The sequence below is a fragment of the Monodon monoceros genome, unplaced genomic scaffold (assembly GCF_005190385.1).
Source record: "Monodon monoceros isolate NGI ecotype Baffin Bay Population unplaced genomic scaffold, NGI_Narwhal_1 Super_Scaffold_14, whole genome shotgun sequence".
Classification (NCBI taxonomy): domain Eukaryota; kingdom Metazoa; phylum Chordata; class Mammalia; order Artiodactyla; family Monodontidae; genus Monodon; species Monodon monoceros.
The window spans coordinates 7104988-7121213 of NW_021703770.1; the positions used below are offsets into that span (position 1 = coordinate 7104988).

The 16226-nt window shown below is 42.2% G+C and overlaps 1 protein-coding gene across 11 annotated transcripts in view; it reads left to right on the forward strand.

Moving 5' to 3' along the window:
- TMEM71 (transmembrane protein 71) overlaps positions 1-16226 on the forward strand; it is a 37428-nt gene that overhangs the window by 14992 nt on the left and 6210 nt on the right. For 4 of the 11 annotated variants that reach the window (XR_003793538.1, XR_003793537.1, XR_003793545.1 and 1 more), the window contains 6 exons: positions 1433-1618; positions 5214-5289; positions 8326-8387; positions 8478-8538; positions 11585-12905; positions 14629-14828. Coding sequence is in view for 2 of the 11 variants with exons in the window: in XM_029222718.1 (XP_029078551.1) it covers positions 1433-1618; positions 5214-5289; positions 8326-8387; positions 8478-8538; positions 11585-11624 (425 nt within the window). In the remaining 9 variants the exon portion in view is untranslated. Of the gene's footprint in view, positions 1-1432; positions 1619-5213; positions 5290-6616; positions 8388-8477; positions 8539-11584; positions 12943-14628; positions 14829-16226 lie in introns of those variants that run through there. The other 7 variants (XR_003793542.1, XR_003793540.1, XR_003793541.1 and 4 more) reach the window with 7 other exon arrangements.

The following is a 16226-nucleotide window of genomic DNA, read 5'->3' on the forward strand; positions in this document are numbered from 1 at the left end:
ATAATGTCCTCCTGGTTCATCCACGATGTTACAAATGGCAGGATTTTCTTTACTCATTTGCCTATTGGTGAATACTCGGGTTGTTTCCATAACTTGGCTGCTGTGACTAGTGCTGCAATGAACAAGGTCCAGGACCTCGTCTGCAACTTGATCATTACTGGACGCTCTGCATGTCTCACTTTCTACTGTTTCCTTTTTCTATGGCAACCAGCAGGGATGCTTCTGCAGATTGCTTTGTCAAGAGGCAGCAAGTTGTGGGTGGGAGGGTGGGAGGCAACCTGCAGGGTTGGCAGGAATTCCCGTGTCCAGAAGCATCAGTTCATTAGCTCAGTATCCAGGCCTGTCTTGTGTATTATAGGATGTTTCACAACATCCCTGGGTTTTATTTCCTTAAATACCAGTGACACCCCATCCCTTCTCCCCTGCTTAAGTTGTGACAACCCAAAATGACTCCAGACATTGTCAAATGTCCCCTGGGGAGAGAAAGTACTTCTGGTTAAGAAGCACTGTTATATGAGGACCCCAAGTGTCTCTTGGAGCTCCACAGTCATTCCCAGCTTCCAAAACGGGGAGGGGCTTCTCTCCCATCTCTCACTGCTGAGTGAGCACTTCAACACACCAGGTACCTCCTGTTACACTCACGCTCCAAGTTGCCCTCAGGATAAATCTTAGCTCCTGAGTGAGTGTGACCCATGAGGCCCTTCGTGATTTGACCCCCTCTTAGCAGTCCAGCCAGAACCATCTTCCAGAACTTCCTGTCTGACCACATAGGAGGCCTCCCTCTTCTGGGAACCTGCCACGTTCTCTCCCAGGCTGATGTCTTTCCTTCTCCCCCTCCCCCTCCCCTCTCCCTCCCCCTCCTCTCTGCCTGGCCTGCCCTCCTCCTGCTGTCTCTCTGGAAGCACTCCTACTCATCCTTCAAGTTTCCACTTCAGCACTCACACACTCCCTCCTAGGCTCCATCTGGACACCTTCTGCCAGGCTTCCACATAGCAATGACCTCGTTGCCTCTTAGCTGTGGGCTTGTGTGCTTGTCCCTCTCCAACTGTGAGTGGGGCACAGCAGTATCTACTTTGGCTTCTGACTCCCAGCCTCTTGAGCTGTGTCCTGTGTGCAGTTATACAATAATTCTGCATTGAATGAATCAATGGATCCACCCGCCCCGGGGCTCATGAAGCTTTCGCCTTCCCCTCTACCCTGGCTCCCCTTCCGGAACTCTGGCTTGGCATCTTCTCTGGGGCTGTCACCTGTGGGCTGCCTTAGTCACTTTATGATCCAGACATGCTATGAAAATAGAGGTTAGGAAAAAAATATCTCTGCTCGTTCAGTTCCAATTCTCTGTCCTTCTTGAGACTATTGTTATGATCATTAGTCACCGAAAACACACACACACCCAAACACACACAAGCACTGATCCCTTCTGCTCTTCCAGGAGGTGGTTTGGACTGTTCACTGATGGATAACTGGGAGTCGGAGAAGCTAAATGCAGAGTCTGTGAAAACCTCCTTTTCCAGCCATGTCACCTCTCGGAGTCCCGGAGAAAACTCCCACAACCTGCCTCCTCGGTCCCAGTTCACAGCTTCTGAACCTTTCCAGGAAAACATTTTGGATCATCCAAGTGAGTTTTTTTTTTTTTTAAATCTTTGCCACACCCAAATAATTCTTCCTTTCAGGGCCCAGAGGTGACTAATGTCCCCTTAGGCGCTGGTATCAGCCTGTGCTCATGTGATGCATTCGCAGAGAAGGTGATTGATTTGGAGGTGTCATCTTTGAGGCACCAGAAGGACTGGATCTGCAGTGTTATTTATTTTTTTAAAACCCTGAAGACATTTGGCAAAATGTTAAGCTTGGCTAAAGCGGAGTCGTGCGTACACAGGTGTACACTGTTATCACCTTTATACTTAGCTGTGCATTTGACATACTCTATAAGAAGAGAATGAAGGGAAGAAAGAAAAGAACGTCCTTTCATGCTATGCCCCCATCAAGGAAAGTCAAAAGACATCAAGGCATTGTTATTTCCTGTCAGTAGTAAATCAGATATAAATTCAGCAAGCATCTCCCTTAATCTCTAGCTTGCTAATATCAGATTAATCATGTCTGCACACAGTGTCGCCTCAAGGCTCTATCTTCAGCTTGCCAAGGTTCAAAGCCCAGTGCCCATTTGTTGGCTGGAACTCAGAAGCTGTTTACCCAACCCTCCAAAATTTCACGTTTTCATCTGTAAATGGAGATAACCATAGTGCTTACCTTGTAAATGACTAAAATAATCCGTGTCGAGCACTTAGCATCGTGTAGACTGAGCACTTCAAAAATGTGACGTTATGATTACATAAGATTGAGGTTAAGCAGAAAAATAATATCTTCTCTTTGTTTGCCTTCCCCAAATCATGAATATTTATTTCACTGACCGCTTCTACTCCCAAAGACCAATATGCTCTGCTTTATTTTCTTCCCAGTGCAGCTATTAGATAAGTGTTGAGGGTTTTTTAGCTCCCTTTCAAGGTGTTGGGATGAAGGAGAAAGCAGTGTTTATTTTTTAGACAGTTCCCCAGTGATCAACACCTACTAAGGCTTCACAGCCACCTCCTCCAGGGAGTCCACCCTGTTTTCTGAGGAAGAGGTGTTAAGTGACCCCTTTTTGTGTTCCTCCATACCCATTTCCTGCACTGCTCTTGCATGTTTACTTTTGTAGCTCACCCATCATGCTGTGAGCTCCTTCAGGATGGGCACCATATCTTAGGCATTTGTAGATTTTAAACTTACCCAGGTAGTGCTTGGCACAGAGCACGGGCTCCATGACTGTGGTGGACCAGTTAAGTGTGCTATCTCCATTTTACAGATAAGAATACTCAAGTTCTGACAGGTCAAGTAAGCCTCTGTACATGTTCTTTGTTGTATCTAGAATGTCTCCCACGGGCTATACCTGGAAGACCCCTACTCTTTCTTCAAGGTACAGTTCAGAGGAGACCGCTTCTGTGGGGCCTTCTCTGCCCCCTGCTGCGGGGTTGAGGTAACACTTGGCTTCCCTGAGATGCCATAGCAACCAGCACCGTGTATCTATCTTTCTGTTGACGCCATCTTCCTTTGCCTCACCTGTCTATGAAGCCCTGAGTGGACAAGGTCTCCATTTGATTCTATTTTATCTCCTTCGCATGTAGGTTTTGAGTGTGCAGGCTGTTTCAGGTGATGGTTCATATGCTAGGGATAAAGGCGTGCATGGCATCATCTTTATCACTCAGGGCTTTTTGAGTTCCACCGGATGGCAATCCAACTCAAAATGGATTAATCAATCATTGAATGTATTGCTTCATATTATTAAAAATTCCAGGCAAACATTTCAGGTTTCTGTCAGTCTCTACAAGTCTCTTTTCTTCTGTGTCAGCTTCACTCTTTAAAATGCTACTTACTACTCCATGGCAGTTCCTGCTGGCTCTGTACCTACAACTTTCCATGTTCAAGGCCAGCAGAAGGAGATTATTGGCTTCTCAAGTTAGGACAAAAGGGCAGGCTTCCTTGGTTCTGGAAGGGTCCCATTTATATGGCAAAACCAATCCCTTTGGCAATAAATATGTAAAGCTCCAAATAGCTTGGAGTGGATCAAAGACTGGGAGAGAAATCAGCCTGTCCATGGGCACCATGTACTAGGAGAAGGGGAGAGAGGGCTTCCCAAGGAAAATATGGGCACTGCCACCGAAGAGCAGCAAATAGTTGCTGGCTATTCTCAATAGTCTGGTGGGGAATCATAGAGAAAGAAAACAGCAATTTTAATTCAGTGTGAAAAGGTTGTTGATGGAGACAGGCATAAGGTATAATGGGATTATAAAGAGGGAGAAGCTAAGGGCCAAGGGGGAGTTGAAGGCATCCAGGAAGGCTTCTTGAAGGAGGTTACACATGAACTAAGCCAAAATCAATGCTAAGTGAGCGGCTACCGATGGAATGAATCAATGAACACCTTGTCCACAATCACACAATGCGTATCTTTATAGAACTTGAATTTAAACCCAATTTTCCTTCAGTATTCAAGTCTAGTGACCTTTGCAGTCAAGCTAGACTTATTTCTGTGAGAAAATGGGTTTCAAATTCTACTTGAAATCAGAGGAAGCTAAGAATAGAAACACACTTTAGAAGGATGGTTGAGTGTTCAACTGAACCCACAATAACTTATTTAAATCACAGTATACACGAAATACTGTACATTTGCAGTGATGTCATTCACAAGTGCTATATTTTGCATTGCCAGTCTCCAGTGTTCTGCCCGCATCATGGACTAAGTAGGTTTCTGTTAGCTGACTCGATCTCCATTCAGAGCACAAATGGCAAAAATAAATACGTTCATAGCTCAAAGTCATTCCAAGTTTTAAACAACTATTTAAACAAAAATTGAGCTTTTGAAGCATTTGGCAAAGACTAAGCTGAAGTTTGTTCTATTTTCCTTTAGATCTTTATGCGGCAATCCTTAAACTAGCTCTGATTTCTTTTAGGTGATTAGAATAATACTCAGGGTCACAACTGGTTTAACTCTTCCATTTATAACTTCTGGAGGATTTGCAGTCATTTCCACTGTGGCTTGGTAGCACTGAAATATTTTACGATAGCAAAGAGTTTCAGAAGGACAGATAGTTCAGAATATTTATTCTCTTTTTTTGCCCTTTAGAGACTCCCAGCATGCCAAGTTGCCATTCTCTTTCCCTGCCCCCTTTTAGGCAAAACATGGTGTTCTGGCTAGATGTGGTTTTTCGGTCTTCGCTCTGGCACCTCATAGCTGTGTGACCTTGGACGGATTTCATCATTTGAAATTTGGTCTTCTCATTTGCAGAACTGTGATAATGGTTCCCACCTCACGCTTTTGTCGTGCTGATGAAATGAACTGATGTAGGAAAGCTCTTTGTGAATCATAAGTCACTCCACAAACTTGAGGCATTAGTATTATTATCAGTATCATCCCAGTTAGATTTCTGACATTAGCGTGCATTCTAAAAAGCCTTTCCCCAGCACTAAAGTAAAAGGCGAGCCCCAAACTGTTTATGTAATGTAATCATTTATTTTTTTAGTGATAGGACGAAACTGATCATTTCCAGGAAATTTGTAATGAATGGCCCTGTACAACATTTGATAATTTTGTCTTATTACTTATGACAAATTACTTGAGCTGACATACGTTTGAAAACCATGTTTTTGAGTTCTGATTCATTTCTTTTTATTTTTCCTATTAGAAACCAGTTTGTTACGAGAGGTCTCCTTTCAAGCAACTCTGTTTGCTGCATGGTTGATTATCTCTGCCTGTGCAAGGTAATTCAGGTTTTATGTTTATGTGGTTGTGTTTCATAATTAATGAAGCTGTAATTGATTGATGATTTCCTTACCTTGTTCCGCAAAGCATTTTAGGTAGCTCTGTGGTTAAGATCTGTTCATTTGTCTGTCCATTGCCTTTTTATCTATCACCTCCCTCCTCCCATTATCTCACAAGACATACCAAAGGCAGTGGATCTTGCTAGCAGTTGGATTTTTACCATGTATTATCCTTTGTTTAAATCCTCAGTGACTCCCTGTTACAGATACAGTCTAAGTAACCCTACTTGGAGTTCAAGGGCATGTGAAGTCCCCACAATCGAGTCCCACTGGGGCTCCATCTTTCCCATCATATTTTTATATCCTCACATAAAACGTCTCCTCAGCATCTCAGAGGACATAACACTCTTGCCTGGTTATAGGCACGTTTCTGTTCTACCCTCTGTCCAGCGTGTCCTTCCTATTCTTTTCTTGCCCAAGTCTCCAGGGCGGTGATCAAGTCCCATCTGTGCTAAACCCACCTGTGCCTCAGGGCCTTTGCACTTGCTATTTATTCTGCCTACTACAGTCTTTTTTGTCTGGAGAAACAATAACTTGTGCCCTTAATTCTTTCTGGAATCTGTCCAAGTGTCACAAACATTGTCAGAGAGCCCTTCCCTGACAACCCTGTATAAATAGAATACCATTCTCTATCACACACATCTCACTTGGCTTTTCTTTGGAGCCTTTATCACGACCTGACCTATTATGTGTTCACTTGTTTAAATGCTAATGATCCGTCTTTCCCTACAAGATTGCAAGCTCCTTGAGAACAGAGACACTGTGCTAGGGCCTCATCGATATTTGTTGAAACAATGAAACAGGGATGAATGGTACCTCCTGGGGTCTTTGCGGTCCTTGAACTCCAGTCCCTAAGTGCTGCTTCCTCTCAAGTTCCTCCTGTTGACGATCAAGTATCTCACATCCCATGGACCACTTGGGGGAGTTGTATTTTTAAATACGAAGCCCTGGATCCCATCCCTTGAGATACCAATTTAGATCGAGTGAGAATCCGTACTTTAAAACAGCTTCCCAGATAATTATGAGGTTTGAGAAGTATTTTTAGATCATAATGGAACCAGAAGAACACAAAGGGGTTGGGGGGAGTCCTGTAGTTAAAAATACATTTGCAAAATTCTGCATTATATATCCCAAGTTGGAGGATCACAATGTGTATTAGCATAATAAAGTCTCAGTGAAATAATGTGGTGAAGAAACCTGTTTAGCTTTATTTAACTTAGCTTTTCCCAGACTTTACTGATCATGGAAACTTTTCTTTATTTCACAGGACTATTAATAAAGTGTTCCTCTTAGGTTAATTTCTGTAGAAACTCCTCCCTTAAGAGGAGAAATTGACTCCCCATCACTTGAGTTTGAGCTACCTTTGGAAACTTGCTTCCAAGCAGTAGTGTTTGGAAAGAGGGGGAAAAGGAAACTTTTCAGTTGAGAAAACTGACAAATGGTACCTCAGATGATGAAGGTCAACATCAAAAGGGATGAGTAATGTTGATGGCATGTACCCTTGACATGATGAGAATGGCACTCCACCTCTAGGGTCTTCTGAACCCCAGTCTAACCATGAAAAAAACCCAACTTGAGGGACACTCTCCACATTATCTGACCAGTACTCCTCAAAACCGTCAAGGTCATCAAAACCAAGGAGAGTCTGAGAGATCGTCACAGCCCAAAGGAACCTAAGGAGACATAATGACTAAAGGTCATGTGATATCCTACGTGGGATGCTGGAAAATGGATCAATTAGGGAAAAACTGTAAAGTTCAAATGAAGTGTGGAGTTGAGTTATTAGTGATGCACCAATGTTGGTTCCTTATAATTATGGCAAAGGTACCATGTACTGTAAGATGCTAATAACAGAGGAAATGGACGTGGGGTATGTGAGAACCCTTTGTATTCTTTTTTGCAATTTCTCTGTATATCTAAAGTTATTCTAAAGTAAAAAGTGTAGTTAAGTAAATAATTGTTTTTTTAAAAAAGAACTATTCCTAGGGGCAACAGCATGGATGAACCTCACGGATATTATATAAGTGAAAGATGACAACAGAGTCTATATGATTGTCAAGAAAAGGCAAGACCAATCAGTTACTATAGATGTAAGAATAGTGGTTAATTTGGGGGGATAAAGTGGGAAAGATCAACAAAGGAAACCTTATGAGGTGCTGGAAATATTTTATTTCTTGCTTTGGGTGATTACGAGGGTTTATATTTTTAAAAAACCCAAAATGTGCACTTTATGTGCTTTAGTGTACATTTGCTAAAGCTCAATTTTTAAAAGTTTTAAAAATGCCTATGAAGAGATGTCTGAGAAGATATTTGTCAGAATTTAATAGTGAATGCTTCAGGGTGGTGGGAGTTCTTTGGTGACATTTTCCTTTTGTCTTTGTATTTATTTGCAATCTCTTTCAATATTCATATTTTGAGCACAAAAGCTATAAAAATATTATTCTTCAAAAAGAAGAAAATCCACTGTGTGATACAATCATCCGTCAGATTGACAAAAACCCAAAAGTTTAACACCCTCTTTTGTCAAGGTTATGAAGCAGTAGGCATACAAAGTTTCTCCTTTTTTTTTTTTCTAGAAGTTTTATACTTTTGTGGTTTACATTTCAGTCTATGACTCATTTTGAGTTAAATTTTGTGTTAAGGTGTGAAGTCTTTGTATAGGTTCGTTTTTCTGCATATGTCTAAACAATTATTTTGACACCATTTTTTGAAAAGACTCTCCTTTTTCCATTGCATTGCTTTTGCACCTCTGTTAAAAAAATCACTTAACTTGTATCTGTATAGGTCTATTTCTGGAATTTCTATTCTTTTCCGTTGATCTATATCTCTATCCTCTTGCCAATACTGCACTATCTCTATTACTGTAGTTTTATAGTAAATCCTAAAATCATCCATCTATGGTAAATCTAAAAGAACATCTCATGTGTTGGAAATATACAATTAGTTTGCTAAGCCTGAGCAATCCTGCTGTTTCAGATGGTTTCTGGGAGGAATCATAGCCAGTGTCTTCACATGCTCCTTGGTGATAACCATTGCTTGTAAGTAACCGTTTCCCAAATTACTGCTCTGATTCCTGTATTTCATTCCAGTTTTGGGCATTTAAAAATACTTTCTCTTTCTCCTCCAAGATGTCGTCAAGTCATTCCTTCTCAGCCTTGCCAACTGTTTCAAAGCCACCACCTGCACTTGGTAAGTGTCGCCTGTGTTAGCATCATCTGTACAAAGACGACCACAGTCTGATGTCTGAGAATGCTTTCTGCTGAGTAATGGATGGCAGTAACTATGTACAAGAAGGGTCCTGATTATTTGTCCTGAAGGATACTTTCTATTCCTGCTAAGATCTGATAGTCGTATTAACCTGTCTCCTAAATTCCTACACCAAAATAGATAGAATTAGTTTTTAAGGCAGCAAGACGTAGGAAATAATATGAATTTTCAATTTTTAAGTAGTTTTTAAAGGGCTCTTATAGATTCATAGCACTGTACTTCATAAATAGCCCATATTAAAAGGCTTTTATCTTAGAGTTTCCCAAAGAGCTGGCAAACTGCCCGTGAAATGATCTCAGTTACAAACTGTGATTTCTCTACCATCTCTCACCCACCCACTTAACGATCCCCCTATATGCTGACTGCCGTAGTTCAGCATATTTCGAAGGGTGACTGGGGTCTGGGTGAGGTGCTCACAGAATCTCAAACGGCCTGCAAAGCGCCATCCCCTGGCAAGATGGATGGTGTTAATTACCCTCACTTTAATATGGCTGCCAGAGGTCGACTCCCAGAGTTTGGAGGCTGAGGTCTGTAATTCAAATTAGTTTACTGGCCTTCTCTCTTGACACCCTGTTGCCCTATTTATGAAATTTTTCTGTTAATTCTGAAATCACAGTGTGGCTTAGTGAAGACTTATTTTGTTTTGGACTCCAGCCAACATTGATTTACTGTCACGCTGAGCGATGTTTCCCTTCCTTTCCTGGCCTTCCAGGTTTCTAGGGGCGAGCATCTGATACAGCTAAGTTTTATTTAACCTGATAGTTAGAAAATTGGGTCCTGAGGTCACCCGAGAAATCCTTATTCTTTAGTTCTTATAAATTAATGATATTTGTCTAAAACTTTTCTAAGATACCCACTTCTCTCCCTCTAGCTACGGGGCTGTGCACAGGCGTATCTCACACGAGGTTAACCACAGATTCGCACGTGTGCTCAGCTTTTTGGGCTGAGATGTTGCACCGGTCAGGACTGGACTAACCTATAATGTCTGAACAAAAGACTTTCATCCAAAGAGTCAGTTTGTAACCCAACTTTCAGTAGTGTCAGATGGTGAGAATAGTAGAAATCCGTTTTCTTTGGGTTGTAAGATGAATATGTACAATTAATCAGAGCGACAAGTATCATCTTTTTAGGAAGCTTAATGAGGGCGGAGTTTCTCAAAGCACGGCATGGGGACATTTGCTCTAGAATCAACTGGGGAGCTTGTTTGAAAAGCAGAGGAATGGATCCTGATTCCAGACCTTCTGAATCCAAATTTCTGAGGAGGTTTTTATTATTAATAACCTCTCCAGGAAATTCTTTTGCACATTAACTATGAAAGTCTTGGAATGATGGTTTGTAAAGCCTTTACCCCTTGATCTCTAAAGTGGCATCGCTTAGCCTACTAAATCTTTATTGAGAGTTTACGATGCTCCGTGCTGCGCTGGGCGTCCAGTAACGCTCAGCAGACATTTATGGAGTCTCTGCTAAGGGTCAGACACTGTCATTAAGTGCCAGGGTTACAATGCCAAGGCCTCGAGATTTCAGAGTCTAATTAGAGGGACACGTAAAGGGCAAGGTGAAATTACATTTTGAATGCGATAAGTGCAAGTACAGAGTTAGCACAGAGGCTATGGGATCATCAGGAATGATGTTTGGCTAGACCAGGAGAGGTAAGGAGGGTGGGCAGGGAAGGCAGTCTGGATAAGCCAGTATCTGACCTGCACGTGTTGTGTCACCTGTTTCTTTAAGGGCATCTCCCACTGTTCTGTACTCCTCTTAAAAGAAATTAGATCAAGACCAGGATGATATTTCCATCTTAAACGCTCTCAGCTACAGCCTCATTTATGGAAAAAGATTACTTCTTTGATTACTTGTGTACATACTTCAACTTGTTTTCCTCTCGTTTCCTCTCCATTTTTTCCTGCTTCCTGCCCACCGACCTCATATACACACACTCTTGCATTCAGGATCTGTGAAAACAAGGACTATTGACTTCATTTCTGTATCCAATGCCATAATATTCATTGAATTGAATGTATTTGCTGTCTCTTTTCTTAAAGCACTTCCTTTAGAGCCAAGAGCTCTGCTCCTGTACATTAAAGATTTTGCAACCCTCTTCCTCATACATAAACATATCCAGAAACCAATAGCCAAAGACATGGTTACTAACAAGAGCGACTCATAGGTCTCCTCCAATAATCAAGGAGGAGAAACTACGGGAATTGCAGACAAGCACTGAATTCAGTTCAACGAACATTACGGAGCAGCCCTCCCACACCGGTCCGGCGTTGCACGTAGTTAGATTAGATAAGATACCTACTCTTTAGCAATTTATAGTTCTCAGATCACATCCCTTTTCATACCATCATGCAATTCTTACTCAACCACCTTCTTGGTTAAATATAAAGTCTTCAAGTTTGGGGACCGTCTATACTGCTCACCATTGGTTTGAAGGTCCCTTTCAAATGAAGGTCATCAGAGGTACCCCTTGTCGCCAATAACATGTTAGCATAAGAAGTGTCCATTTTGCATTTATGACATCATAGTAGCAAAATGGGCAACATCTCTTTTCTCTACTTCTCCATGAAGAAATATACATTTATACAGTTGGTGAATGAACGAATCAACTTTAGAGAATAGAAATATGGGGAAAACGCACTTGTTTTGGCGGGAGAGAAAAAAGACAATATAAAATAGTAGTTAACTAAGTACCAAGCTGGGATTAGGAACAAAAACCTCTGTAGCCTGTCCCAGGAAGGGGAGAGAACTGAGAACTAGTAGGAGGAAAAAGAGCTGGGGCACCACTGTCCTAGTTTTGATTATTCAAGGTAGTTGTGTGTGTGTGTGTGTGTGTGTGTGTGTGTGTGCATGTGTGTGTGTGCGTGCGTGTGTGTGTGTGCGTGTGGTCATGCAGTAATTCAAGCAGATACTGCATTTTCTCATGTATGTGGGTGGATTATGCATTTCTCTCCTCCTTTCTCTGACCTAGGTTTTGCCAAAATTTGACAACCATTCAGGAGAGCCTCTGATGAATGTCTTCAATCTGAATATCCAGAAATTGTCCCATTTGTAGTCTGCTTGGAATCAACTGTTTTATTGGAAAGAGTGAACAAGTGGATAATTGAGAAAAAAGAATTTAATTTGGTTATGTGGTTTAAAAAAATCTTAGTTTTGGCCTCACAATGATAATATGCTCATGAAAATAATATTAATTTGTCTTTCCTCTGCAAACACAAGCAGTTGAAAAGGAAAGGACTGGGAAACGTGACAGAGAACAAACCACCTGGATGAATGTTCTCTTATTATACCTTAAGGCAGTGGTTCTCAAACATTCATTTTCCTTAGAGAATTCTATGAGGAGCTTATAACAGTGCAGATTCCTGGGCCTGCCTGCCTGTACCTATCCCTTGCTGAACCGCTGCAGTTGAACAAAGAAAGGGAATTACATAATCAGCACCAACTTGAAAGTAAATAAATGCGGTCTGTACATAAAACATAATGTAGAAAAAGTTTTCAGTTCTTCCCAAGGGATGGCCTAATAGAAGGTGGTGACAGTAGATGATGGTTGATGGAAAACAGGCAGGAGAGAGCCATTTTTCAGAAAGTTCTTCTTTCTAACCAGTTTCTTTACCAAGTTTTCAATCATCTTGGCACTCATGATTACCTTTCACTCAAACTTCAATTCAAATAAAGATATAACACACAAAAAATACCTCAGGGGCAAAATAAAGGCAAAACGCCGCAGTGCTTTGAAATACACAAAAATTGTACAGTTGCACTGGGGGATTACAGGAGATGCTCCCTCTCCATCCCTCTTGCTTGGTATATGTTCCCAAATGTGGCCTGAGGTTCAAATTTGTTTTGCATGACATTCTCTGGCTGGAGAATTGTGTGGAGAAAATTGTCTTTGCTTAAAATGGTAATGTCAAAATATCACTTTTTATATCAATTGTACTTAGTGCCTTTTTGGTTGAAAAAGTTTTATAGTAATAAATGGAGTCATCAATGACTTGGTTTGGTCAAATACTAGTCGACATGTTGCTGTGAAGGTATTTTTTTGGATGTAATTAACATCTACAATCAATGGACTTTAGGTAAAGCAGATGACCCTCCATGATGTGGGTGGTCCTCATCCAATCAGTTGAAGGCTTTAAGAGAAAAGACTGCGGTTTCCTGAGGAAAAAGGAATTCTGTCTACAGATCGCAACAGCCAAATGCTGCGTGAGTTTCCAGGCTGCGGACTCAGGACCACGATATCAACTCTTACCTGAATCTCCAGTTTGCTGGCTTGCCGCATAAATTTTGGACATGTCAGTCCCCACAATTGCATAAGACAATTCCTTAACATCTCCCTAGATAGGTAGATAGATATAGATACCTATAAATATATCTATAGATATCATAAGTATATCATATATGTCTTACGTTCTTGGAATATACCATTGGTTCTGTTTCCCTGGAAAATCTTGCCTAATACAGCAGGTGTTATAATCACCTTTTGATAGATAACCTTGGAAAAGTTTCAAAACTTTCCCAAGGACACAAAGGGCACATAGGGGATCTAGGTTTCAAACCCAAGTCTGTGTGACCCAACAGCCCTTACTCTTCCCACTGCTGAGAAGGGGTAGAGGGGAGGAGCGTGGCACCTTGAAGACCAAATATTGCCTGAGTCACTCTCTCCGGAAATACTAACCCAGGAAAAAGCTTTCCATGAAGCAGAAGATTAAATGAAAAGAGTCATTTTTCAGGGACAGCTGTGACCTTTACCTTTGATCTTGTATCTCAAGATTCTCAAATCGAGTTCCTGAAAGATTTGGCATTAAGATGCCAAAATCTTATTCCATCTTATTTGGAATAAGATGCTGTAGGAGAGAAAAATCATCTAATGCTGTCTGGTTTGCTTTAGGACCTCTGCTTGTAGAGGCTCCTATAGCTGCAGCCAGCTCATGATGGAGCATTTACTATGTGCTAGATGCTTTATCTACCTTACCTATAATCCTTACGGTAGTTCATAGTTTGGTTTTTGCTGTAACAACAGACAAACCCATGTAACGCCTGATGTGGTCCAGGCAGATCTTGTAATGATGCCATTGGCCATCTATGGCCTCCAAGCTTGTCTGCTTACCTGTCTCAGGCAAGAGAGTGACACATGCCTTCCCTTTTGTGCCAGAAGTGAGAGGTAGTCACATGACCCCACCAATGGGGTGGGGGGTGGTGCTTGGGAAATGTAGGGAAGCCTGTGAATCTTTGGTGAGCTCTAGTGGACCCTACCAGACCCTCATTTTAACGACGAGGAAGGTGAATCTCAGAGAGAATGTGTGACTTGTGCACCCCAGGTCTTAAGGCTCCTATGTCATTTCCCACAAGTAAACTCTACTGTAGTTCCTTCAAAATGACTCAAAATGATCTGCCTGTGCTACCATTGGATGGATGCCAACCATTCCCCCTCCCCACCAAAAGGAATCCCGCTATTGCTCATACAATACAGCAGAGCAGACACCTGCTAAGTTGGCATACTTTGCATCAATGCCACATTTCCTTACCAAGCCTTGATGAAGCTCTGATCATGTATTAAAAAAATTATCTATCCCGCCGTGGTGGCTGTATCCCCTCCATCTGTCCCTTGCTGGGTGAAATCTGCTACAGCTGCAAGTGACACCTGCTAGAGAACCCGACGAGGTACCTTGGGGGTGTGGGGCAATTTAGCAGGTGGATGCTAAAAGCTGGCCACCACTTAGCCAAAATTTTCTTATCCTTTTGTAGCCTTAAAGGAAATAAAAACAAAGAAAATGAAAGGCAAGGTGGGGGACAAAGGCTGGTATTGTATATCAGGACTTTTATTTTCAATGCAAATATATCATTTCATATTTGCCTGGTGGAGAGGGAGAGCGACCCACCCTCCATCCTAACCCAGATTGCAACAGCATACTCTTGTGTGGGTGAAACTTGAGTTCAGGCTGCAACTGATCTGCTGTTGGGGAGGTAGCAGAAGCTCAGTGCCAGGAGCTCCATTTTTCTTCTTGTTTTTTTCAGTGAAAGGAAGAATCGAGGACCACATTCCAGACCTTTCCACCTTCCCCATTTACTTGGTTCTTCCTCTGCTGAATCACATCCTTTGAACACTAGCACTGTAGTTAACAACTCGATGTTCCTGCCCTGGAGTGAGACTGGACCCGGGGCTAAGTTCTAACCTGGCTACTTACCTGCTCTGTCACTTTGGACATTTGGACAAGGTATTTCATCTTTCTTCCTTTCTTTTTTTTTTTTCTTTTTGTTGTTGTTAGTTCCCTGAACAGGGATTGAACTCGTGCCCTTGGCAGTGAAACCTCAGAGTTCTAACCACTGGACAGCCAGGGAATTTCCCTGGCCTTGAGCTTTTTTTTTTTTTTTTAATTTATTTGTTTATTTTATTTATTTATTTTTGGCTGTGTCGGGTCTTTGCTGCTGCACGCGGGCTTTCTCTGGTCGCAGGGACCTGGATCTACTCTTTGTTGCGGTGCACGGGCTTCTCATTGCGGTGACTTCTCTTGCTGCAGAGCACGGGCTCTAGACGTGTGCGCTTCACTAGTTGTGGCACGCGGGCTCAGTAGTTGTGGCGCACGGGCTTAGTTGCTCCGCGGCATGTGGGATCTTCCCGGACCAGGGCTCGAGCCTGTGTCCCCTGCATTGGCAGGTGGATTCTTAACCACTGAGCCACCAAGGGAGCCCGGTATTTCATCTTTCTAAGCCTTAGTTTCCTCATCTATAAAATGGGGTAAAATACCACCTAATTCATAGCATTTTTACGAGAATTAAATGAGTCCACGCAGGCAAAGTGTTTAAGGCTTAACACAGTCTTAGAGACACACTAAGCTCTTCCAAAGTGGGAATTGCTATTACCAGCAGAAGGAGTAACATTAGTAGTGGGGTAGGAGTTTTCCTGACTTACGGGACCATGTGAATTTTTCAGTTAGTAGGTGAGACGGTAGAAGAAAGGGGCGAGAAGTGGGCTGAGGCTTGGCCAAGGGCATGTCAATCTAGCCGAATAAATACTTCTTCCCGTGTTTAACACAAAGTGCAGTGATATAAAGACAATATGGGTTTTGAAGTCAGACAGACATAGGTTGGACTTGGCCGCTCTGTCATTTATGACCTTGGGATGTTGGGCCTGTCACTCAGCTTCTCTGAACTCCATCTGTAAAACAGATACGTTCATGCCTTGTGGTTCCACAGTCTGGGGGTAGGTGGAGGTGGTATGACTTTTCTGACATAGAGGAGATCAAAGAAGAGAAGATGAGCTGATATACGGGAATGAGAAAGGATTCACTTTGAAAATAACCAGTTAACTTTTCTTCATTCTGTAAGTGCTTCACCCTCCTTTCATTTAAATAAAAAAAGAGAAAATTCAAATAAGCAAAAGAGAAAAAGCTACCCAGGATCCCTCAACACAAAGACAGCCACTGCCAACATCTTGGTTTTGAGCCAAGAACAATGTCTTGGTGGCCAGGGTGATAAGATATGAAAACAGACCTCCCAGAGAGAAGGACTTTGGACATGGAAGCAGCCACCATCTGGGGTCAGTCGTGCGGCCGTTGCCCTGTTGGAAGCAGAGGGCTCCGGCAGATGACAGGCCCAGCCCCTGCTATGATTTA